Consider the following 25,914-nt stretch of genomic DNA (forward strand, 5'->3'; position numbering starts at 1 on the left):
AGACCTATTACCTATTTCACTGCATGAAAAAGACAACACTCGATGAGGGACTTTGAAATGAACTTTACTTTGTACTTGAACAGAAGTTTGTCGAATTTTACTGCACTCTGCATTGATTTTTCTACACACAGACATATATATATAAATGAATGAATGAATGAACTCTATTACACTGTGTCATCTATTACACTCATGAAGGATATTGATTGACGCCGGCAATAACTATGACGCACTTTGTTCACTTTTGTAAGTAAAATATGTATAAATAAAGACAATATAGTATGCACACTTGGGGTGCGAATGTATGCTTTTCTCATGGATCAAGTTGATTCTGATATTTATGTCAATGATTTGGCTTTTGAATCTTTTTTCGATTTTTCAAAACTGCAAAATTGACAATGATTTCTGCCTCAATCTTTAGCTGTGTAGAGTATTGTCATGATCTAATCCAGTCTGCTTTGAAACACAGAATGACACTTGGAGACATTAAAGTGACATTTCGTAAGTTTCGAATTTTCCTTTTTCCATAAAGCAGGATGTTGTAGTCCCCAATGCTAACTCTATTCTTTAATTCTTTGACATTCCAATTACTAGAAAGGAAGATGGAAGCTTTATTATTTGATTAGGTATTGTAAACATACAATAAGTGACTGGATGGACCATATATTGTAATTAAAAAAAAAGTAGTTTCACCCCAATCATTCTCTCTTGATTGTCAGCTTTAGATGATTAATAGAAAGTGTACGAAGACACAAACTGAATTTGTTATATTTTTATTAAAATTTCGATTTTGGACATTTTGTATTGATTCTGAATTGTTGTGAATTACAATATTGAATATTTTATGAATGATGACAATGAGTTTGTTTTTTGTTTTTTTTTTTGGGGGGGGGGGGGCACCTCCAAATCACATTACTTCTTACTTTCTTTGGCACAATCTAAACCTTGCCAAAACATACATTTATATTTGGTTTAAGCGGAATCAAAATATCTGATTGCTTTATTGAGCTTCAAATATCTTTTTGAGTTCTGACACCTTACCAGGACTTGGATCTCCCGCCTCTTGCTTGATAGTGCTGTTCGAATTTGAATAGGTCCTTGAATACAACTGACATGTTGGAACAATATCACTGCTGTGGCCTGCTCTCTTGGTCTCAGCCAAATTCTTATTACTCGACATCTCCGGGATAGCTTTGCTGGATGCACAAGACCAGAGGCCCGCCTCCTCAATATTCTCCGCCAGGTTTCCTCTTTCGTCTTCTATTGCATCCGCTTGTATTTCAGCTGGTCTGTTTTCATCACATTGCTCATTTTTTGTCTTTTTCAACTTCTCGTCCTCAGCTGTTTCGTTCCCAAGACCCTGTTTTAAAGTCATTTTCTTTTCTGACTCGTTCTTCCATTTTTCTGACTCCAACTTCACTTCAGTTGGATTATTATTGCTGTTATGGATTATCACCTTCGTTTTATCCTGTACAACACCTCTCAGCAACGCTTCTTGTTCTTGATCCCCTAAAGTCTTGTAAGGGTCAAAGCTCAGCCAATCAGAGTTGTTGGTCTGCATTTGCACCTCTGAATGTTCCGGATTCCAGCTGTGAAGGCTGCCGCTGCCACTTGTGGATAGAGAGAGGCTCTCCTGACTGGGAGTGACTCGACCAAGCTGGACACAAATGTAGTAGTGAAACAAATTTAGGCATCTGCCAAATGATGCAGAAGATGCTTATTTTGCCATTTTGTTCAATTTGCATTTCATCGATTGAACTATGATTTTTTTTTTCAAGACAATTGATGGAACTGTGAAATGTAGTGACTGATGAGATGATAAAAGTGTGGCAAAATAACGATGGCAGGCTGATGATTAGGATTTTGTTCAGAGTAAAAAAAAAAAAAAAAAGATGGACTGTTGTTGACAGCATTTTGTAGGCTGTCCACCAAAATAAATTTATACTGAGTAGACCTGCAAAACTCAATAATATAGTGAGATAAAGGCATTCAATACAAAAGCTTTGTCAAAAATTCGATTTCAACCAAATTGACCTTAATGTTGTTCGCAGACGTTTCCTGAGATTTTTAATGCATTATCTAGATGAAAAATACAAAAATAGTAGCTCGTGGGAACGTCAATCACTTTCACCTTTAAAGTTCCACTTTTTTAATCAGCAGTAAAATTATATATATATATATATATATATATATATATATATATATATATATATATATATATATATATATATATATATATATAAAAAACCCTTTTTTTACTATAATCTTCAAATAGAAAAATATTGTCAAAACTTCTAAATTTGTCAGTTTATTTCTGCTACTCAGCATCGCTAGGAAGCAGTAGTGTCGCCAAATTCTGTCCAATCAGAAAGAGCCTCTGACGTATCCAATAAGAAAGAACCTCCACCTCTTAGGTCACCAATATCTGCGACTTTGCGGGGAAAAAGAGTAGCGCGATGACGCAAATCTCCGTTTAAGCTGTTTACACGCAACCATGAAACTGGAGGCTTGGGCAAATCTCCACTATGGTCGGTGGTTTTGAAACATTCGGTTTTGATGAAAAAAAAAAAAGACTTGCCACGTATAGCAAATAGAGCAAAATGGAGACATTTACTGCCCGTTTGTAAGAACCCCAGCTACATGTAGATAAGGCCTGAGTGCTCAATGTTTTTAATAATTTTTCCAATGAGCTTTTAGCAACAAAATTAGGCAAGTTGAGCTGCCACAGGAAGTCAATAGCCAGAGTGAGTGAATGTTTTTTCTAACGCTCTTTACAATTTAAATTAATCTCAAGAACTATCCTTGACAGTTTTAGTAATAATTTAACCCAGATGAAGAGTATATTTGAAAAGCTACTCAGCATTGATGTTTAGCGCAGCAATCTCTCTATGACGGTCAATTATTTCATTGCCTTATGATAGGGCTTCTTCTTATTTATAATTCATGCAATGGGGCATATGTGTTGCTTTTATGATCTTACCTTTGCAATATAGTCATGACTATCAGGCCCAAACAGATCCAGGCTACGTGTGCCATACAGCAGGCCCCGGTCATGTGAGCTGCGGGTGCTGAGCGTGTCAAAGATCTCACTTAGAAGATCCATTTCCTCGAGTTCACGTAGTGCCTCTTCCTCTTTCTCTACATCCTTTTCAAGCTCACAATCAGTCTTAAGCCTTTGTCCACACATTGCCCTTGATACAGGGTCAGACAAGAACATACACATGCAATTAATGTACGAGTATTTTAAAGGATAAATGGCCATTACTAAAGGAAGTTAACGTGAATTTCGTGAAGTTATCTGGGAAGACGTTTTGCACACCCAATTTGGTCGTGTGTTGAAGTGAGCTACGCTTGGTTAGCTAAATGGTTCGTGAAATTGAAACTAGGTGTATATCGCTCACCCATTGCATTCATCTTCAGCTGCCTTGATGTCATCGTCTCGCGCAACACCATGTTTGTGACCAGGGCGACGTGGGCGTGACTAACATGTAACATGGAAATAAAATAATCATCAGCACCAGACAACAATAAAACAAAGATTGACAGATAAGTTGTGACAAAAGAGTGGAAACAAAAACAACATGAAAATGTGATGCGAGATGTTAGTTGAATTCATTGTATTTTGTACTTTACTTTTCTCTTATGCATGTGATGGGTATAGAAATTAGTTGATCTCGACATTCTTCTTAAGGTCTATATACTGTTATGTACTATATTACTTTATTATATACTATTTTACTACAGTGATTCTTAACCTTCTTACAATGATGTACCCTCTTAAACTATTTAATCCCCAAAAATATTTTTACTTTAATTTGTTTTTTTTGAGTCCAGAAATTCAGTCCAAGGCACTTATTTATAATTTTATCCCCCACAAATTTTTGGTTTAAGAATGGTTTGAAAATTGAATTAAAAACTGAATTAAGAGCTAAATTAATCATTTATTTGAGGCAGGTAATTACAAAAGTAATTGATTACTTACTAGTAAAGGTCAAAAGTTTTCAATTACTTTGGTAACTTAGTATCAATTACTTTGGTAACTTAGTACATAATTACTTTAGTCTTTTGGTTCCTAAAGTACTTCTATACTTAATTATCAAAAGTACTGATTATTTTAGTACCAGCAGTAGTTGATAACTTTTAGCTTGTAATTACCCTAAAGTAATCGATTACTTTAAAAAACATCAAAAATCCAATAGGTAAAAAATTGCTGAAGTACTTGATTGCATCAGTACAGTACTTAATTTAATAGCAGATCATTTATTTCTTAATTCATTTTGCAGTAGAGATTTTTAGACACTTCTTCAGTCACTTGAAAAAAAATAGTAAAGCAGTAGTTGGGATTGAATATAAAAAAAATGTAGAATTACGTCTTTGGGATTGAATGAGAAGAAATATTTTTTTCATCAAAGTAGCCTCTAAATAGAACAAACCATCTTTGAATGGCAAATGAAAAAAATATATTAAAAAATCAAAATATTAATACAATTTCATAATTATCAAATACATTGTGATACATGATTTTGTTGCCTCTTCTTTGGCAGTGTGCATCCGGTCTAGTTACACACAGGAAGGAGATTTGTTTTGATTATTTAAATTATGAAATCAATTACAGGAAATTTTACATTCATACCGAGTCTTGATTCCTATGTGAATCAATTTTTAGCACACCTCAATTATGTATATACAAGTGTAACTGAGTTATTCTACCATTACTCTGAATTGCCTAACAAAGGGTATACAATATTAGTATTTGAACCGAAAGATGGACGACAAGAAGCATAATTTTTGGGTTGTTACCATTCCAAAGTGTTGAGTGATCGGCAAACGATTCTGCAGACAGTCAGACTGAGCACAATGGTATGACACAGATCCACCTCTCTGAAGGGCCTGTTTTTGACCCAAGGCCTGCCTTACACACACGCATCAACACGCACACTTGTTGGTGGTGCCAGAAATGTATTGTACTACGTGTATGTACAGTATGTAAGACTGCCAACCGTGACTCTAACTCACCTTATGTTTCAACTTATTTTTCAAACCTGAACTTGTGAAGCCTTTTGCCTGATGAGATGGGTTGAGAGAGAGAGAGAAAGAGAGAGCAAGAGAGAGCGAGAGAGAGCGAGAGCGAGAGAGAGAGAGAGAGAGAGAGAGAGAGCATTATTGTATCATAACAGTAGTTCAAGTTTACCCTCAGTTTACACTCACCCGTAAATTCTTTGTTTTGGATTTCATGTTGAGGATCAGTGCTCCTCCCCCTCTCTGTCAAAGGTACAACGGCATCAGGAAATTTGCTACAATAAGGGAAAAAACTTTGTTCCAATGGCTAACTTACTAAATTATAACTTACTTTTAAATTACCCGCTAGCTGTTGATAAGATTTACTTTTTCCTGCAAAAAAAGGCCAGCAAGACAATAAACGAAAACGTTCACCATCCATAATCACGCTACACCATAATATATTGTACATACCTGGTGTTTCACATTCAAGAAGTGCCTCTTCAAAAAGATCCTGTGGTACTTTTCCTGTGTTTAGAATATCCAGGCGTCCATCAATAAACTGAAAACATTTCAAAATTACTAACGAATGCAAATATCGCATAAAATAATTCAAGGAAGGCTCAGTCTTTGAAATGGACTCATATGGGAAAGGTTCTGCAACACAACGCTCTTTTATCCTTTCGCTGTGGCCCTCGTTGACTGGAAAATAATGAGCTCTTCATATGAATCTAAATTACTGTAGTTTGTTGGACAGTTTAGTATGTCCAGTTTAGTATGGCTCGGGGAGAATGATTATGCAAACTCCACACAAGAAGGCCGGGCTGGATTTGACCGCGGCTCCATGAACTGTGAGGCGGACGTGCTATACTGTACCACTACTCTTATGGGAGACAGTTAACATTTCTTTTTGAATATTAAAGGTTGCTTACCCCTGATATAGGACAATGATGTCAGGCCACAAAAGAATAAGTCTTTGGACACTGCACACGCAGGTGCAAGATTAGATGTCACCCTACACCTGTTCACCAGAGTAAACATGCATGCTATTACCATATAGATGTTTACTGATAAAGATGAGGTGCATTCGTTTCTCCTGTCCTGGTATAAACTGCCAATATTAACAGCTAAAACCATCCAGTTTTATAATAATCCTCAATAGAGTCAATGGAAAGCTGTCAGCACCTTAAATTGGTGACCAATAAACCACAGGACACAAGAAAAAAAACATGTATTCTAACATTTACTGAATTTAGTCTTCGAGAGTCCCAAAGTTAAAACGTCCTTGAAATAAGCAATTATTTTGTGCATGTGAACGAAACCCTGCCAGTTTTTCATTGCGTATACAGTACGGTATAAATAATTTTGTCCAGTAGAGAGCAGCAGACGCTTAGAAGAGTCACGCACTGTACCTGTTTGAAAAACTGTAAATGAATGGCACTCTGAAGAAACTCTCTCATACCGGGTGACTTGTGATCTAGAAACAAATCTTTACTGAAGAATACCTCACCCCCCTGCAAAATTACAAAAAAGATTACGAAACATTCACAACAGCAACAACAATAAAAAACTAATATATTTTATGATTTCATTATTTTATTTATTTTTAAATTCTTCTTCTTCTTCGTATTATTATTATTATTATTATTATTATTATTATTATTATTATTATTATTATTATTATTATCATCATTATTATTGTTTAATGTACGAACGATAGAAAAAGAAATTACATTTAATCTCAAAGACCAACATATACATCCAGAAAAAAATCCAATGTAAAAATGCAAACTGCAACATCGCATCGTAACATGAACAAAATTTTAACTAACAAAGATATTCACATTCACACCAAGCCAAATGTTGATAGGAAACCAACCTCGTGATTCTGCAAAGCATCCTTGTACCCTCCAAACAGGCCAGATTGGGCCTTGAGAAAAGCCCGTGACACCCCACAACCAGCAGAAACCACTTGACGCTTCAAACATATTTTCAGTCCAGACATCTGTGGACAGATATAAAGTACATGAAGGAGATACAAAGTGCAAGAGGTCCACACATTACCATTGAAATGTTGGTTGTTTGTGATTTTAAAAAGAAATTACTAATCATTTAAAAATGTTGTGGTGGCTCGGGGGAGCACTGGTTAGCATGTTTGCCTCACGGTTAAGAGACTCATGTTCGCATCAACCTGGTTCTGGCCCTCCTGTGTGGAGTTTGCATGTTCTCCCCAAGCCCAAACTTTGGAACTACATTTGTAGTGGTATCTACGTCATCTGTTTTTCTTTTTTTCTTTCATGTTTATCTGCAGGAAATTGGCAATCCCCTGTGGAAAAGTGTATGTACACAATGCAATACAATTTAGCAAAAAGTGGCTTCATGTTTCAGATAATTTGCTCTTAGTTTTAAAAGACGTACTGTTTCTGTCATGTTTTAAAAAGCATTAAAGGGACAGTGTGTAAGATTTAGACCATTTTTATTGATTATAAATTTCAAAATCTTGAAATTAAAGTCCGTTTCACGACCAACACTATGTTTTAAATCATAGGTCTAGTTATCATTAAATTATATTACATGTGGGTGGGACTCCTCTGGTGGCTACCACGTCTGTTATAGCAACGGACAATGGTAAATGCAGCACCTCCTGTTTTCCGTAAAGAAGAACGGTCTAAAACTTACTCATTGTCCCTTTAAATTAGATTCGCTGAAACCTGCAGGGAGACAGAAATTGCAGGAAATCATCCTTTACCATTTGAAGGACGGCTGTGTGAACAACTACACTGGTTTATGCCGACACTGTTTGAATAAACACGCACACACACGATATATAATACCACTTCTGAAGGTATCTTCTTCAGATCATTGAAGGGAGTTTCCAATGTGTTTGAATCCACATTCAAAACGACCACTTCTTCCAATCCTCGACTCCTCACCATCTGCCAAACCCACAATGTGATTAAGGTAAGCGCGTTCATAAATTGATAACTATTTTAGTGAGTTTATTTTAATACAATTTCTTACCTCTGCAAGACTGCTGTGAACCCCAATAAGGTATGGCATAGGTGCACTGTAACAGTTAATACGAGATGTGATGCATAGAAAACAAAATGACAGACTGACAAGGCTTACCAGCAATAATCCAGAAGGTGAGGTGGTAGGACTGGGATGAAAATGTGTTGCCAGTGCATTGGGTATAACAAAGCCCCAAGTGCGTGAAGACAAGATGTTAACTACAAACAAGACGGTAGCACAATGACACCATACCATATGTGTACAAATGTCACCAAAATTTTGATGCACATTATGAAATAAATACGTACAGTGCTGAGTTTGGAAGCAAATATGAGAATGCGTCTCTCAAACAGCATGCTTGCGTAGAGCTGAAGAATGTTGAGCACGTCTACTGCAACTATGAGCTCTGTCAAGTTCCTCTTGTAAATATATGTCCACACGCACACACACACACATGCACAGGTACAGTAAATGCAAACAGCAGATATGAGAAAGAAAAACTTCAAAGACTAGAATTTCCAAAATACTCACATTTTCAGGAATAGATGGAAGAGCTCTGGGATCAGGCGCAATGAAGTATGGAACCTTGTCAGAAGAAAATGAATGGTTTTCACTTTTCGCAGGGGTTGTTTGGTCTCCATTAACCGTCAAAAATGTGGGATTACTGTACTGTAAATTAGTGATGGGAAAATGAAGCCTCATGAACCACTTTTGATATTTTTTGCTCCTCTAATTGATACTCTTAGTTTACAGATTCAATTGAAAATCAATTATTTTCCATTGCTTTAGTCTTTGTGTTTAATTCAAGAGCGCCATCTAGAGAAGCAAAAAAAACATGACAAGTGGTTAATGAGAATTCATTTTCTCATCACTACTGTAACTTTCCTCTTATTATTTGATTGAGCACTGTTACGCAGGCCCCTCTAAACCACAAAATGGATTCTGCTGCTTAGTGCTGGGGAAAAAAAGTCAACCAAGTCAGGTAAATCAAATTTACAGAGATCAACTGAAACTATCTGCCTCAAATCTACCTGCACCCTTGTTTTCTACATGGACCTTTCTTGCAGGTAATCACAATGGTTCAGTGACGGCCACAGTGACTCCTTTTAGGAATAATCATAAGAATATACCAAAGTGCAAGAGAAAATGTAACAAGAGAGGGTACTGTGGGCTCATGTGAAGTCTAGTCCAGGTAAACTAGTATAGATTAAAATTAACAAGTGCTGGTATGCCATTCTGCAGCATAACGGCACACTTACAGCACTGACAGTATATGAAATTTTAAAGATTTACCATCTGCAGTGTTATAGATCCAGCTGTCAGTTGTATGGGTTGCTTGTAGAGTGCAGCAAGCATCACTTTCATCTCATTGGTCTGTAAGTATATGGAAGTGTTCAGTGTAATCATGTAATTCGGAACATAGGAGGCTTGCCTACAATGCAAACTCACTTGCTCCTTAGTGACGTAGTCCGCTAGCGTATTGAGTAGTTTATAAAAGACCTCAAACCATGGAAGGTAACTGTGAATACAATCAGAGTTCTACTCTTGGGAGTGATTTAACTTGATAAAAGTGATTAACCTGACATGTTCATACCTGAGGATGCAAAGGCACATTCGAGCTCTGTTGGTAAGGCGACAGAAGCCAAAGCGTTGGCATCCCTCAATATCAGTCAGAACATAAGTAAAGTGCTGCACAGCCACTTCCTCGTTCACCCTGGATAAAAAACGTTAGTGGAAATAGAGTGCAGTCCGAAGCCAAGCTTTGAATGTTGGCAAACGTTATAAAAAAAACAAAACAGATGCAGACAAACGGTATTTGTTTGCCCTATCTGATTGTGATGAGATGCAGCTTCTGCTTTTAGTTACTGTAGAACAGGGTAGTAAATGACAATGGAGGAGGATTTGTTACAAGAAAATTTCTCGCATGAATCAAAAGTCCTTGTATGTGCACAAAAAATCACATGCAATCAAATACAAAATTACAAAAAAAAACTCTCTCATACACATAGGCTATCTCTGAGACTTTGTTTCTCAATCATTTTTCAGTGTCGTACCCCCTGTGCTTTTTTTTTTCTCAGCCAATTACACGCTAACCAGTGCAAGGCATTTGGGGATTTATACAAACGAAAAAACATTGGATCTGCAATTAGAGTGGCTCTGAGCCTATTTTATTCTGCAGCACCAGAAGATAGATCTTATAAATTCAGTCAGTTTAATTTCTGGCCCATCTGCCAGAAAAAAAAGTGCCAGCAATGACAATGCACATTCATTAAAAATGAACAAAATAAAGGCATGCAACATTTTGCGATTCACTATAGTACAATTTACAATAGCTTCGTGCTGTTCCAATTAATTTGCTCTTTATTTGAAATGAAAAATGTCACATTCCTCTCACACTTTTAATCTCAAATTTAAATCAGGCTTGCTGATACCTATGAAAACCCTGTAATGTGTATATCTAAATGGCACGTACACACTTAAGGTTTCTGCATGTACCCCAAAGGTCACTTGATTGGCACAGATTTGTGGTTTGCAATAACTAAGAGAACTATTTCTCTGCTTGTATGAGTTTTTTCTTTTTTAATTCGATGTGTGTAAGGTTTTTTGAGCCAACTATATGAAACAGCACTGCTAAATTGCAACAAATGCTGTGATAAAAACAAAGATACAATCATCATTTACTCAGTCACGAAAAAAAAGTGCCAATCGGTTCTGTAATTTTTGGGTAAAGTAAAGATGAAAAACTCACCTTTGTACGTCAAATGGGAAGCAGAACTTGGATAAGGTTTGACAAGACTCCTAGAAAGCAGAACACTGTTTTTGTGTAATGTGGATGTCATTCAAACCTGACAGTAGATGGTTGCACGCAGCAGTGGATAACATTTGACCAGATGCAACCAAGGTTGTACCTCATCTCTGAAGTCATCTGGAAACTGGAAATGTATACCTGGATCTGTAGCACACAAATATATAATACTCTAGTATTTGCAAAAAATATGGAGCCATGGCAACCATTTCACTTGGCTCTAGCTAAAATACACCATACGGCTCCCTAAGTGCTTTCCCAAAAGCCCACATTCACCGTTACACACATAATTGCTGCCATGGGGGGGGGGGGGGGGGGGGGGGGGGCTAATTATATGTGCTTTGCTATTTGCTGGGGACCAGCTTGAGGTGTATCTCGCCTTTTGCCCAAAGTCAACTAGGATAGGCTCATCTACAACCCTATTCATGGATGCAGAAAATGTAAGGATGGATAGTTTTCATCAAAGACCATGACAAATTTAATAAATAATACAAATAACATGGAAAGAACATCCTGTATATATATGTTGCATATTAGCGGTAATTAAAAAATAAGTTTAGGGTCATACCAGGAGAAGGATCACATTCACTTCATTTTCTGCAACAGGACAAGTTGTGTGGTTTTCAAACCACAGAACAGGAAATACCCATTGTTACAGATCATCCATTTCAGGGCAGTTGTTCAGCTTGACATTGCTTTACTATTTTGTAGAAGGCTAGAATGAGCGCTGGAGTGAAATGAACGTTTATCTTAGGAACAGTTTCCAATTTGTGACTGTTAGATAAAGTTGTGTATGGAAACAAAAATGCTCACCTGCCTTTGTACAAGGTCACAAAAACGGACTCACCTTTGTCTCTGGCTGTAGGAAATGTTGCCTTAAAGAAGACGTTAAATGCTCGCTCAGGATTTTGTCTGTCAAAACAAAGAATGATAGAATCCATCACAGCAAATATAGCCTCATAAAGGACATTTATTTGACAACAGAATGTGCAATCTGTCAAATGGAATACTGGGAACATTTACATTTGTTGCTTTGACTAGGATTAAAACACTCAAATGATGACTGGTTGCCTTTTTTGTCACTTGTTGTGTGCAATACAGATGCAGGAAACTCATAGATGTGAGGAAGTGACAAAAACCGAAAAGGACAGAAATTTTGAAATCATTGGGGGGTCGGAATTGATGTGTTGAACTTACTTGACTCTAGAGCCCATGCTGCCTAGGTGTGACGGTGTCCATGTGTCAGTACAGGGAGGTGGAGATCTTCAGCAGGTGATCCTTGATGACTTTCAGCAAGACAGAAAAGCGGCGGACTGCACAATCAGCGCCGTCTGCGTGTGACTGAACACTTCCTGCTTCATGTCAGTCTTGTGTCATCGTGTGGGCATAAGCATATGACAGCACGCCACAAATTGAAAAGTTTGATTTTCACTTTACTCCAAATGCAATTTGTACTGACACAGTCAAACCTGCTGCCTCATCTTCTATTGTGGATAATACTCACAGAAGGGTCAGACACAGATTTATTTTGATCAATGAATTAGTCGTAGTAAAAGTGTTATTTTTTTCTTAAACGGTGGCATTCTTCCTGATGGTCAAAACTAAAGGTTGCAGACAACACCTAGGACTCAAATATGGTAGAATGTAAAATGGCATCTGTCAAAGAAAATCAATTAAAGAAAATGAAGGAAAATAAATGGACACATAGATAGATAGATAGATAGATAGATAGATAGATAGATAGATAGATAGATAGATAGATAGATAGATAGATAGATAGATAGATAGATAGATAGATAGATAGATAGATAGATAGATAGATAGATAGATAGATAGATAGATAGATGTATTTTATGTTGCGTATGGGATTTACACTGCAATGTAAAAAAATGGTTATTTACATTATTTAAACATTGTATCAGGGTTAAACCAAAAATGTAAAATATCCAAAGTTAACCCTATAATAATTGCATTTGAAATGCGTAAATGTCGATTATTTAAAAGCTGTAACATTCTATACACAGAAGCCATCATGATACTGTGTGAGAAATAGTTTATTTGCTCAATGACCCATTTAATTGCCATTCGGGCAGATGAATGAGTGTGGTAACCTCAGAGTGATTCCGTTAGGTAATTATAGAGTTGAGCACATTTATTTTTAAATTGTTCTTTCACGTTTTGTTTTATTCACCTGTAATAACATTTGTATCATTGCTTTTATCTTTTCTTTGGTAAACAAAAGCAAGGGGAGTCTTTCTTTTTTTTTTTTTACTATACAAAAGTTATGGTATGATGAGGAAGCAACAAGAGTGTCATAAGGTTATATTAGGAAACTGAAAAAAAATGTTGTTTGCCATTATATTTATTGAAATTAGATACCAAATTAAACAAATACATTAAAATACAACATTTGGACAAGATTTTTTTTTTTTTTCAAAAAAAAAAAAACCCTCAACATAAAGCTGATGACAAAAAAAAAAGAAGCCACAGAGGTAAGGAAGAGAATACAGTGAACTCAACTTTGACTGGATGAAGAGGGCAAAGGTTTGACAAAAGCACAAAAGTCACAAAAGCAGATAAGAGGCAGGAGTGATAGTGCAGATAAGGCATACCCGAGTTGCATTAACTGCATGGTACCACCATGTGCAGTAAATTGTATAAGCTAGTGGTCCCCCAGCACAGTCCATAGGCCAATACCGGGCCACAATTTATATGGACCAACATTTCTTTTTTTTTCGGTGGAGCATATTAGTCAACCACTCCTCACCACCACCAAAACCCTTACCCCATTGTTTACCATCCGAGAGCTAGCGCTACATATTAATATGACTGAGAATTGTGATACTGTGTGACCAGCTTGTCAACCAGTCAACCAATCATCTAACTTTGGTTTACAATCTGGATTAAATGGGAACCACCTGTGGCTAATTTTTTAGTAAGTTACTGCGTATTTATAATATTGTTCTACATGTATTGCATTGTTGAATAAAAGTGTTGAAAATTAATTTAAAAATCACTTCTTTTTTTTAACATTCCTATGCTGGTAAAAAGTTAAATGTTGTTGTATATGTTTTCTGTACCTCTGCTTTAAAACTAGCAATTTAAAAGCAATGATCCAAAGTCGGTTTTGCACCACTAATTCTCTTCCCCTGGTTGCTGGTTCGTCACTCAGAAAAGGTTGGGGACACTGGTAGAAGCCGTATATAGCTTAGGCCAAGTCCTCCTCCGGTTCTTCTTCGAATTCTCCATCCTCAGCGGTGGCTTCCTGGTACTGCTGATACTCTGACACCAAATCATTCATGTTGCTCTCGGCCTCGGTGAACTCCATCTCATCCATGCCCTCGCCTGTGTACCAATGGAGGAAAGCCTTGCGGCGGAACATAGCAGTGAACTGCTCAGAGATGCGCTTGAAGAGCTCCTGGATGGCAGTGCTGTTGCCGATGAAGGTGGCGGACATCTTGAGGCCGCGGGGCGGGATGTCGCATACGGCCGTTTTGACGTTGTTGGGGATCCACTCAACAAAATAGCTGCTGTTCTTGTTTTGCACGTTCAGCATCTGCTCGTCAACTTCCTTCATGGACATGCGACCGCGAAATATGGCAGCCACGGTGAGGTAGCGCCCGTGGCGGGGGTCGCAGGCGGCCATCATGTTCTTGGCATCAAACATCTGCTGAGTGAGCTCAGGCACGGAGAGGGCCCGGTATTGTGTGCTCCCCCTGCTGGTGAGCGGGGCAAAGCCCGGCATGAAAAAGTGCAAACGAGGAAACGGGACCATGTTGACCGCCAGTTTGCGAAGATCGGCGTTCAACTGGCCGGGAAAACGCAAACAGGTTGTCACACCGCTCATGGTGGCCGAAACCAGGTGGTTGAGGTCTCCGTAAGTGGGTGTGGTCAGCTTCAGGGTACGGAAGCAGATGTCATACAAGGCTTCGTTATCGATGCAGTACGTCTCGTCCGTGTTCTCGACAAGTTGGTGGACGGACAGGGTGGCGTTGTAGGGCTCGACCACTGTGTCTGATACCTGCGGGTGAAACGTTCTAGTTAAAAACTTGACTTTTAGTCAGCAGAGTGTGGAATTGAATGTTTTGAACCAGTTTTTGATGCCGTCCTTGTTATTGTTTTAACCTCTTAAAGTGGTGCAGGTACATCGCTATTTGTAAAATGTTAGCACCAAAAAACACCTACATATCTGAATTAGCCCAACATGAACGCAGCCTACCTTTGGAGAGGGCACCACACTAAAGGTGTTCATGATCCGGTCGGGGTATTCCTCACGGATCTTGCTGATGAGTAGAGTTCCCATCCCAGAACCGGTGCCACCACCCAAAGAATGTGTAAGTTGGAACCCCTGAAGGCAGTCACATCCCTCAGCCTCCTTCCTCACCACATCCAGAACCGAGTCCACCAGCTCGGCTCCCTCTGTGTAGTGACCCTTGGCCCAGTTATTTCCTGCTCCGCTCTGGCCTGGAAAGAAAGACCTCATTTTGATCTTCTAGGCCACAGTGGAATTTCATAGAAAACTGATTTTACTTGCAATCGTCAAGAAAAAGTAGTTTACCAAAGACAAAATTGTCGGGTCTGAATATCCTTCCAAATGGGCCGGACCGAACAGAGTCCATGGTGCCTGGTTCCAAATCCACCAGGATCGCTCTTGGGACGTATTTTCCTCCTAGGGAATAAATCATTCAATGAAATGTTACATCTCAAATCATTTAGAACATACAAGTCATTAGAATTGTGCTGAGGGATTTCATACCTGTAGCCTCATTGTAGTAGACATTGATTCTGTCCAATTGGAGGGGATCGTCCCCATGGTAGGATCCCGTTGGGTCGATGCCATGCTCGTCGCTGATCACCTCCCAAAACTGGTACAGACAAAACAATTCACACTCAGGAAACATTCTGAATACATACTGCCTCTAATGTTGTCAAGAAAATAAAAAATGTGTGATTAATTGACCCAATTACCTATTTTGACCTATATAATCTATTTTTAATCTCACTTGGAAAGTTCTGTGAAACCCCCTCGATGAGACTTTTTGTTCATTCCGAATTTTTTAGATATAGAGGGGCAACCATATTTGTTTAACGGCACTCCCTGCGACCGTTGCAGTCGGGCGGTGTCAAAACCTGTCTGTTTTTTGAAGGGAAGAATGGGACTGGGAGTCATCACTCTTTTTCTTCCTGGTTTGCAAATGAATGCAAAACAAACTTGTTCGGTATTGGTGTCATAGGAGAAGCAGCTGCAAACAGTGCAGCCTCTCGATACAGTCAAGCATTACATTATTGAACAACGTAAATGTGTGTATTATGTGTATTGGGTGTTTTACATTTTTTCCTAAGTGTTTTGAACGTTAATGTTTAATTTATCATCACAGTCGCTCACATAGCAAAAAAGGAATTCAGCTAAATTCTAAAACACTGCAAGGAGTATTGTATCATGTCTCATAAAATGTTGATTTTCACATGCTTGGCTTGGAAAGCTGCACGGTTTGTACTGTAGTACTGATTGGTATGATATGTGGGTCACAATTGTAAAGAAACATTTAAAACATAGAATGTACACAATAATTCACACAGCTCAGTTTTTTTTTAATCGTTGAGTATACAGTATAGAGCAGAGTGCTAACTTGATTATACTGACAATATCACTAAGTTTAGTTTCCATCTGTTTTTATTATCTTTGTCCCTTGTGTTAACCAATCAGCTTCCTGCAACCCTTTGTGTCTTGTCCAGGTGTTCTCTATCTCATCAATTTGCATGTCATATGTATATGCATGTGTGGCACAACACAGACGCGTTCCATCCATTTTAAAAGCTGTGTTTGTTTTTGGGATGCAAAAGAGTACATTAAAAGATAAGTTTGAAAAAAAATCAAAATTATTTATAATGCCCCACAATGTCAACATAGATGGTTAGTTGCCTGTGTTATGAAATCATGCCTTGTTTTGTGTGTGACAAAATTTGCCGAAGCACTCTGCTTTTGTACTAAAGTACAAAAGGTCACATGGTATTCCCAATGTAGGTAGATAGTTTTTTTTCTCCTTTGAGCAAGAAAAAACAAACTATTATTTTTAGTATTTTAAAGATAATATTTGAAGGCTTTTAAGTAAAAAAACTGCAAAATAGGCATTGAGGGCACAAATTACCAGTCCATTTCATGGCTGCTGGATGAGAGGCTTGGTTTATTTACCACCAAGCAACAGTTACACCCTGTTGAGGAATCCCAACAGGCCGGTGCAACACACGAAGTGTGACGTGTCTTGCAAGTATAACCGAATATTATACAAACAATATTTGTATTTAATTTTGCATTTGAATGTGGTCAATTCAAAAACAATTGAACCATATTTGAATATATATATATATATATATATATATATATATATATATATATATATATATATATATATATATATATATATATATATATATATATATAGAGAGAGAGAGAGAGAGAGAGAGAGAGAGAGAGAGAGAGAGAAGAATTTGTCCAGTGCAAAGTAAAAGAAAATAGTCACTGAGTAATACATGATAAAGTAATCATCAATTCTCAAATGAATATATGAACATCCTAATTATGTGTTCAATATCAATATGAATTAAAATAAAAGTCAAAGGTTTAAGTAAGATATTGGACAAATCAAACAAAATTTTTAGCTGTAATTTCAATTAATTTTTGTTCTTTTATTAAAAGCATTTTTGATATGTTTCTGTTTTATTTTTTTTTCCATCTGGTTTTGTTAATGGCCTTGGCTTTCATCCAGCGCACAGGATAAGTGGCGGGAAGACCAACACCTTTGATTCTCACATTATACGCTTATCCTCCGAAGGTTCTTAACTAGTTTGAATTACAATGATTTAGATTCAAACCAATTTCTTTACATTTTTCAATTTCTGAGCAACATCAAGAGGTTTTCAGGGAAATACTTTTTGAACCAATGACTAGTGATTTCGAAACATTATATTATCAACTAGGAACCAACATATAAAAAAAAAAAAGACAAGAAGTTCGATCAGTCACATTTTAGTGCAAATTTTTTACAGGTTTCAAACTGTTACAGAGCACTTATCGATGTTGACCTATTTATTATTCATGGTCAAAGAATGACAATCAACAGGTCGCTAATCACGAATGTACCTTTGCTCCAATCTGATTCCCACATTGGCCAGCCTGAAGGTGAACAATCTCTCGCATTTTGTCGCTTTGTGTGCTGCGTCGAGGAGCTTCTGTCAAGTGCTGACTTTATGCAGAGTGTGTGCACTATGCAAAGTGTACTTTGGAGTAGTTCTCTGCTTTAACCCGCCCTTCGCTCAGTGTCCTACTTTGCTACTTCCTGGATTGTGATTATATCTTCTCCTCTGAAATGACAAACTGACATGATTGGTTAAAGTACCTGGGCAAGTCTGGGCAAAATGGAAGAAGAAAGATTCAAATATTTTAGGACGGTTGTAAAAGTCTGGGAAGAAGAAATAAAAAAGCTAGTAAAGATTGCTAAAAAGCTGTACAGTAGTTAATTAGGGGTGTCAAAGTTAAAGCGGAAACATTGGAGATTAAATTTAATTTCATAAAGAGTTAAAAAATGATCTCAGTTAACCTGTTTCTCTTTTCTTCTTGTGGCAGCTGAACCTTGGAACAAAAACTAGAGGAGAGTCACTGGCACAAAGACAAAGACGAGAGTTTATGAAGTTTTGCTTTAAATATTTGGTTGATGACTGAATGGAGATATGAAACATTTGCACACTTTTCAAAGCCGATTTCAAGCTTCCTATTATACTGTACATATTTAGCATATCATCAAAGAGCAAAACATGTTGCTCAAGTTCAATGAGAAGACTATGAGAAAAAATGCCTGTAACGATGAGCACAATTGGTAGTTTTGTTTAACAGTTGTATTTAAAAGAACTGCATTAATGGCTCAAAGAAAAATATTACAACAGTGTGAAATGAATCATTATTTATGATTTGATGGTTTTACATTCACTAATTCCACAGTTTTACTTTATATCTTTTACAAGCTTTGTAGAAAATAGTTGTTGAAAATTGTGATTATTCACAATTAATCGTGGAAAATTTCATGATTAGGTAAAAAGATTGACTGCATTATCAATGAAAATATGTGTAAAGCAACGGTGGCTCTGAACATTTATTACTGTGCATGCTCCAAGCTCACACTTTGCAAAAGGTCAGTGACCCTCAAATACAGTATTCAACCCATGAACTGAAAAGTAATGGTCCAAATGGGAATGTGCCAAATTTAGTCCTTCACTTTAACATTGAGACTGTCATTAATGTTGTCTAAAGCCACTTCTTCCAACCAATGAAAAACACAAGACTTTACAGTTACATCAACCATCTGGTTTACCAGAATTAGATATTTTACAGCTAATCGGTAGTTAGTTTTAGCTGGACGGGCTATTGACCAGGGCTTGGCAGTTTATAGAGCTACAGATTTTGATGAGTATGATCAAATCACCACGATTGTGAAAAGACAGAGTTCACTGAAGTAAGTTGTCGGTGGATCGCTAAGCTCATACAGTATACTTGGGCACACATACAAAGAGATTAAAATCAGCAATAAAGAAAGATGCTGAATTAGAAATAAGGCAGTAGCTATAAGGACAAAATGAAACAGTTTCCATGAATGGCTTAAGGCTCTGTAGTTATTATACCTTGTGATTTATTCAAACGGTGTCATAAAAGTCAACGTTTTTTTTTTTTCCTGAAGTAATTTAGAGTTCTTGATCATCACAACCTATGACTTTACTGACATAAAAACCATTACAAGTATCTTATTAGATTGTTAAAGCCTGAAACATCTAATACAAAGTCATTTGGTCACGCAGGTTTTTTTCTAGTCAGTAAAACTGATAATGATTTTAAATAACAGTGCTAAATTTTACCTACGCCTTATATTAGAAAAGTCCCAAAGTGAAATGGCATGAAAGATTCATTCATGCAAACAAGTTTTCACTTTTGTTGTTTACCCTTGCACTCTAATTGTCACAGTCCACCATTTCAGCCACCTCACTTCCAGCTTCACCACACCCGCTCAGCCCTCCTTCTAATCAGCCTCGAACACCAACACCTGCAACCATTTACCCGCTCAGTATAAAACCCGGTCACTTCCCTCCACAACCCGCCAGATCGTCTCTATGCGCTACGCCGAGCTTTCCAGCAATTCCTCCTGCCAGCCTGCCTGTTGTCCGACCCTGTTCGCCCTTGACCTCCCGATTGCCTGCCGAATTGACTGGATCCTTGGTATTTCGACCTTGCCTGCCTCTGACCACCCGCTAGCCTGCCGTCTTTACCTGTATGCCCGAGCCCCCCTCCCGTCTCGCTCCCTTTGCCCGACTCCCAGCCAAACCCCAGCTCTCCCGACTCCAGAACCCCCCAGACGTCTGTGCCACGCTCCCGTCAGCTCCCACGACTACCCGCACCTTCTGTTCAATAAACACTCTGCCATTGCCCTTACCAGTGCGTGCGTGCTCTTGGGTCCTCCCTCGTCCCGCCGTAACACTAATACAACTGAACCAAATGAAGACAATCTAAATTCCTGAACACTAATTTCCAAAACTTTCTTTTTAACAAATGAACATAAACAAACAGAATGCAAGTAATGCGAAATTGAGGGAAGGAAGCCAACTTTGCATGCATCTGAGATATATTTTGTGTGTGCTTGCTTAACAAAAGCAATCTAGCAAACACATTTTTTGAAAACTTAGATTACAAAGAATACAAGGAACTGAGTTTCAAACGAGCCGAGAAAGTGAAATGAAGACTCATCACGCACAGATGCAGCCTCCTGTGACAGCCAAACAGCCAACTAATCAGCCAAACAGCACAACCATAAATTGTCTTATTGTCTTCATTTGGTAGAATCCCCCCCAAAATCCGATAAAATACTGAAGCATACCTTTGTTTTGTATTGCATTACAAAAAACACATTGAAAAATTACTTGGGATCAATCATACTATGTGGCCAACGATATACACTGTACAAACCTGTAGGAATATTCTATTTTTAATTTCAGATGATGGTAACTAGTTTGATTTGTAAGGCAAGATTTGTGTTCTGCTATAAATGTATAGTATTCAACAAATAGCAGCAAGCATCTATAGCACACTGGGGATGGGGGAGGAGGTATAATAATAAGCCATTATCATTATTATAGCCATTAGAGAGTTAACACGTAAACAAGCAAATAGCTCAAATTATGGGCTAATGAGGAGGAGTAGGTAATTACATATTGTTATGCAGATTATTCATGTGTTTTTATGGGCGAAAAAAATCAAATACAGTACAGAGAATACCTGAAATACTGTATTATTTTAAAGAAAAACAGCTTGCTCACTTTTACTATTATTCATTTCAAAGAGGTTTGATACGTGTTTAGCATTGTAGTGATATCGCCCATGAGGGCAGCAATATTTTTATGTCTCTTATATGATGTTTTCACAATACACTCAGATTTACACTGTGGGAGGCAGTCTCCTTCAGTATTGCTTTAGTGACCACAAGAGTACACAGGTTCAAAGTGGGGCTGCTCTTGTATGCACACAGCTAGCTAGCTAGCTAGCACCTACTGTAGATAGGTTCTTTGATTTCGCAAGGCTAAAGGTTGATCTCATTGGAACGTACAGATCACAGATTGTGGAGAATGAATGCAGACAGGCCAGACAGCTTCTCAGCTTTTTGGCAGAAAAAGATTCAAGAGAGATTGTGCGGAGAGGCAACTAAATTACTTGAGCTTGAGCTCACAGCATTGCAATAGTAGCTGCACATTTCTTGCCCAGCAGCTTGTCCACCCCCTTGTCATCTAATTAGTCAAAGTGTGACTCTTACATGATTCACAGAGCCATAAGAACCAAACGCTGAAATGCAAGATTATACATTTAAGATGTAACATTCCATAGTTCCTCAAACTACTGTATTTAATATAAATAATGCACTGTGGCATCATTTATGTTTCTACAGGTATGTCTAAGACCAAAAATGCCTTGAGAGGATCTTGTGACTGGATTTGCTGAGATGGTGCACATATAAAACCATTTCGCAAATAATATGTCTATTACTCATGCTTAAAAATAGAGTTTCACAGTTTTTTTCCTATACATAAATTATTCACCAAAAAATCAATAGGGAGCTGGCTAACAGAAACGGGACACCCGGACAAACAGGTCATTTATACTTAAAAAAAAAAAAAAAAAAAAAAAGTTTCATTTGAAGGATGATTTTTGCTATTTTGAAGCTGCTGGTTGTATCGTTGTGTTTTTTTTTTTAATTATTGTGATAACTAAAGATGCTAGACACGACATACAAAAATGGCCACAAACAGATCAATCAAAAGGCTTATTTGTAGCCATCGATTGCAAATGTACTTGCTTATGTATTAGTTACATATATGTCATACATGTCAATTTTTCCATTAGGCGAGTTCACAAAAACACGTATTGGATTCCCTGAAAGGTGAATTTCTTCACCATAAATATGGTAGAATATAATTCTTCTGCAGTTGCTAAAATTAGAAAATCTTATATTACTGAATCTCACCTCAATGACTTTCAACACATGAGACATTACATCTCGTCCGGGTGTAGTATTTATTTTAGAGTTATATGTTCATTTATTTCTAGAACATGATGGCAACCTTTTACTTAGGTTCATATTTTTATATCATTTAGTCCCAAAGACATATTTATATGTGCTTTCAGAATCCAGACCCTCATTGCAAGATGCACATTTATATTTTTTTCAAATCTTTTCAAATGTTAGGGCAAAAGAGGGTCTAAAAATGACTGGTACTCAATGTTATTTTCGACAAGGGGATTCGGTTTCTCACCAGTCACAAACCTCACCCCAAGTACAAGTCACGACTCCTTGCTCGCTTCTGACCTTTTGAATTATGCAATCCAAACCTACGCCAATATCCAGTAAACTTTAATTACAATAATTAACAATGGTTTTTAAAAATGATCCATTAAACAGTCAACAAAGTAATGACAAATCATATTAATATTTTTAAATGCTGGAAATGATAAAGCACATTTCAGAGTATAAATCACAGAAGACATTATTTCTTATCAGCTAAAGTACAGAGAAAATGAATATGACTGAGACCTGCTGCATCAATCAATGAAAAATAAGAAAAAAAAATATTGTGTTGTCCTCTGTTGCAGTTCAAATTGTAAGAAAAACAAGTAATTTTCTGGCCTCTGCATTTGTTCGTGTGATGAATTCCCAGAAGTACAACATATTGTCATTACCTAAAATATTCTATTTGCCAGACGTATGAAGAATATTATTATTGTAATATTATAACAAAATTACAAATTGTACATGTCCCCTTTCCTTTATTGCAGCAATGTTACTGAGAGTGAACTATCTGGGACAAGTCTATTGCCGAAGCTAAGTACATAAACAAGCTTTCAGGAAAATGATCAGAAGAACTCCATGTTGTGTGCGTTGTTGTTGTGTGTGTAGGCTGCAGTGGGTGAGAAAGGCAAGCATCCATGTTGTTACAATGGACAGACCTTCACCAGGATGAATGATTTGACACCCACGCAACATACCGTCGGAAAGCCATGTTTCCTCTGCCATTTTGTTGCTTTTATTGATCAGCTAAAACAACCCACAGAACAGCGCACTACCCACATTCTCAAAAAAAAAAAAAAGACCAAAGAACACCCTTATTTGATGTGCAAAATGCTAGCGCCATGCAGATGAGAATGTGCAAGTTTGTTTTCATACTGAGAAAGATAGTCATATCAGATCCTAACGTCTGTGCTGGTAGAACTGGTGCAACCGGTTGCGCCGCACAGGGTTTGGTCACATGCGTTTTCGGATCAGTACAACATGACCATATTTGTTGATATAAAGTCATTTTGATATGGACATGTCTTAAGGATTGACACTGACTCAAGATATGAACTATGCTTTGTAATAAGTAAAACATCAAACTAATTTAACCTCCATTCTGATATATGTCAGGGTTTATAGATTGGTAGAAACCCACATTCTTTCAATATTTGCAGTTATTAACGTTTAATGTCTGGATGGACTTTATAGTCTGAGTTTGAGAAATCACACTGCATTTGAACGCATTTGTGGATAGCTTTAACGCTGGAGACTTCAGCCGTATTATCCATTGACAGCATAATTGACCAGTGGTTTCTTAGCACTCTTAGACAGCGACTTAATATGTTTTTTTTGTTTTTGTTTTTTTTTTAATGGCAGTGTTTATGTGTCTGTAATGTGATGTCAATGAAAACATAGTTAGTTGCAGTGTCCAGCCATGGAAGAGATTTGAATAAATGACTAGGATTTACAAGTGGTAGGCCACAACTTCTCAATGAATTTAGAGAAAACACTGTATTTTCTGCATTCTCCTCCCAACTGGGTCCCATCATCAATAGTGATGACTTGCTATCTAGCTTGCAGGAGGAAGCGTGAAGCAACAACATTTTTGTGATTATTATCCGGTTATAATTGGAGAATTATTTCCTCTCCACGATTTAATTTTTTTCTTTTAGTTCAAAATGGAAACAAAGAATCAATCAAGTCATTCTCAGGGTTGGCTTTAGAATTGTAAGGATGTTATTTCAACAATTCCGGAAAAATGCGCTCTGTTTGGCCTTGGGTGACTCCATTCACCAACACTTTAGCCTCGTTTTTTCACAGCAAAACAAAATGTTTGAATGCTTTTTTTTTTGAAGTATTATTCACAGATAGACATATTCAAATGACAAATCATTTTTTATTTCATGAGAAGACCAGATTTGGGGGAAATAGAACTTCATAATAACTAAAATAACATCATTTTAGCACCCGTTTGTTAGTTGAAGCATGGATGGTATTATGGGCTTTGTGTGAAAATGGCCTTTTAAGTATTAAAGTGTGTTAACCCCTGCTTTTATGAGACAGTCAGTAGTATTTAGCATCATTGAATGACATCTAGTTGATTTTTAGAATACACGCTACGGTGTAACTTTGGAAATATATGTCTACGATGGATGAGGCCACATATTCAGTGTTCGACCAGTTGTTTGTGCGAAAAGTGAGTCCTTGCAGACAATTAACTCCCGTTGTGATGCGTGGACACTATTTTTGCCAAACACATCAAAGATAAGACAGGGGCATCCATGTTTTGGAGCCATGCTTTGTCTTACAAGTCAAGTAGAAAGCATTCAAGTGAAGCATCACTTTCCAGACCATGTTCAGTTTTTTTTTTTTCATTTTTAGTTTAATTAGCACATTTGGTATTTTAGTCAGAAACTTGAAGTCGAAGACAGATTGAGAACAAAAAATGTTTTGTTTGTTTGAAGACAACTAACAAGATAGGGATTCGAGCCAGAAACTAAGTCAAATAAATATTTTCCAGGCCACATTAAAATTATGTGGATCTGGCCCCAGGGCCTTGAGTTTGACACCTGTGATCTAGTAAAAGCAGCGCCACTAACCATAATATTTTACCGCAACCGTAATATTCTGTTCTATCACGATGGCTCGGGACAATTTCTTTTGTATGTAGTAGATGACTTGAAATGTGTAGAATAACTGTTGTCATAAATTTGGATGATGAATGAGGTGATGCCGGGAGGGCACAAAAAACTACAAGGAAAAGGATTAAACGTAAACATTCAGGCTTAAAAGTTACCATTGTTGAAAATGTATTGATTTTTTTAGTTAATGTCTAAAACGATCCAACTTTAGTTTATTTATTACTATTTTTTATAGACAATGATCTTATTTACACTCATTGTGGCAAGTGCGGAGGGGGTTGGAATTCTTTTTCCTCGGGGAGGATTTGAAGAACATAATTGAGAAGCATTGCTTTAAAGGATGAATGCAGTGCTCATGCATTCATAGTATGATGACGATAAAGTTCTATATACTGTATGTGAACTCCATTTGAAGAAACACACCAAGGGCAGTTTCTCTGATCACAAACCACATTTGGCTTCTTTCATGATCCCCCCCCCACCACCATGACAAATTCAAAAACTCATGAGCTCATGAATCTGTTATGTAATGCACCTGCAGGCTTGCAACAATATTCAAAGATTATTTCTCATGCCAGTGATGGGCACATGTCTC

General features: G+C 37.4%; 2 protein-coding genes across 3 annotated transcripts; both read right to left on the minus strand.

Moving 5' to 3' along the window:
• Positions 1 to 47: 47 nt before the first annotated feature.
• dennd1c (DENN domain containing 1C) lies at positions 48 to 12,144 on the minus strand. Of its 2 annotated transcripts, XM_088420479.1 has the most exons (22): positions 12,014 to 12,048; positions 11,664 to 11,728; positions 10,920 to 10,963; positions 10,760 to 10,809; positions 9,605 to 9,724; positions 9,460 to 9,529; positions 9,304 to 9,384; positions 8,542 to 8,595; positions 8,319 to 8,429; positions 8,128 to 8,228; positions 8,020 to 8,065; positions 7,833 to 7,934; positions 6,878 to 7,003; positions 6,411 to 6,512; positions 5,473 to 5,560; positions 5,351 to 5,391; positions 5,209 to 5,262; positions 5,017 to 5,064; positions 4,801 to 4,908; positions 3,402 to 3,481; positions 2,981 to 3,191; positions 48 to 1,657 (listed from the first exon to the last, which is right to left on the minus strand). In XM_088420479.1, the coding sequence occupies exons 1-22, from the start codon at positions 12,028 to 12,030 to the stop codon at positions 1,001 to 1,003; spliced, it is 2,376 nt and encodes a 791-aa protein (XP_088276605.1). In that variant the 5' UTR covers positions 12,031 to 12,048; the 3' UTR covers positions 48 to 1,000. The 2 variants fall into 2 exon arrangements, with proteins under 2 accessions (XP_088276605.1, XP_088276606.1); XM_088420480.1 differs by having other exon boundaries at positions 5,351 to 5,560; positions 12,014 to 12,144.
• A 1,016-nt stretch (positions 12,145 to 13,160) lies between these two features.
• LOC148421299 (tubulin beta-4B chain-like) lies at positions 13,161 to 18,137 on the minus strand. Its single transcript, XM_088419361.1, has 5 exons — positions 17,958 to 18,137; positions 15,573 to 15,681; positions 15,375 to 15,485; positions 15,036 to 15,280; positions 13,161 to 14,837 (listed from the first exon to the last, which is right to left on the minus strand). The coding sequence occupies exons 1-5, from the start codon at positions 18,012 to 18,014 to the stop codon at positions 14,025 to 14,027; spliced, it is 1,335 nt and encodes a 444-aa protein (XP_088275487.1). The 5' UTR covers positions 18,015 to 18,137; the 3' UTR covers positions 13,161 to 14,024.
• Positions 18,138 to 25,914: the final 7,777 nt, after the last annotated feature.

The sequence above is a fragment of the Hippichthys cyanospilos genome, chromosome 7 (assembly GCF_059441005.1).
Source record: "Hippichthys cyanospilos isolate Australia breed blue-spotted pipefish chromosome 7, RoL_Hcya_1.0, whole genome shotgun sequence".
Taxonomy (NCBI): domain Eukaryota; kingdom Metazoa; phylum Chordata; class Actinopteri; order Syngnathiformes; family Syngnathidae; genus Hippichthys; species Hippichthys cyanospilos.

Coding starts and splice junctions, on each gene's coding strand:
- dennd1c (XM_088420480.1), bottom strand. Junction 8,430..8,541: donor TTCCATCTATTCCTGAAAAT/GTGAGTATTTTG, acceptor TATATTTACAAG/AGGAACTTGACAGAGCTCAT. Junction 7,004..7,832: donor AGAAGATACCTTCAGAAGTG/GTATTATATATC, acceptor ATCTGTCCACAG/ATGTCTGGACTGAAAATATG.
- LOC148421299 (XM_088419361.1), bottom strand. CDS start 18,014: ATGCGAGAGATTGTTCACCTTCAGGCTGGCCAATGTGGGAATCAGATT. Junction 15,486..15,572: donor CTACTACAATGAGGCTACAG/GTATGAAATCCC, acceptor TTTATTCCCTAG/GAGGAAAATACGTCCCAAGA. Junction 14,838..15,035: donor GTGTGGTGCCCTCTCCAAAG/GTAGGCTGCGTT, acceptor TTTCACCCGCAG/GTATCAGACACAGTGGTCGA.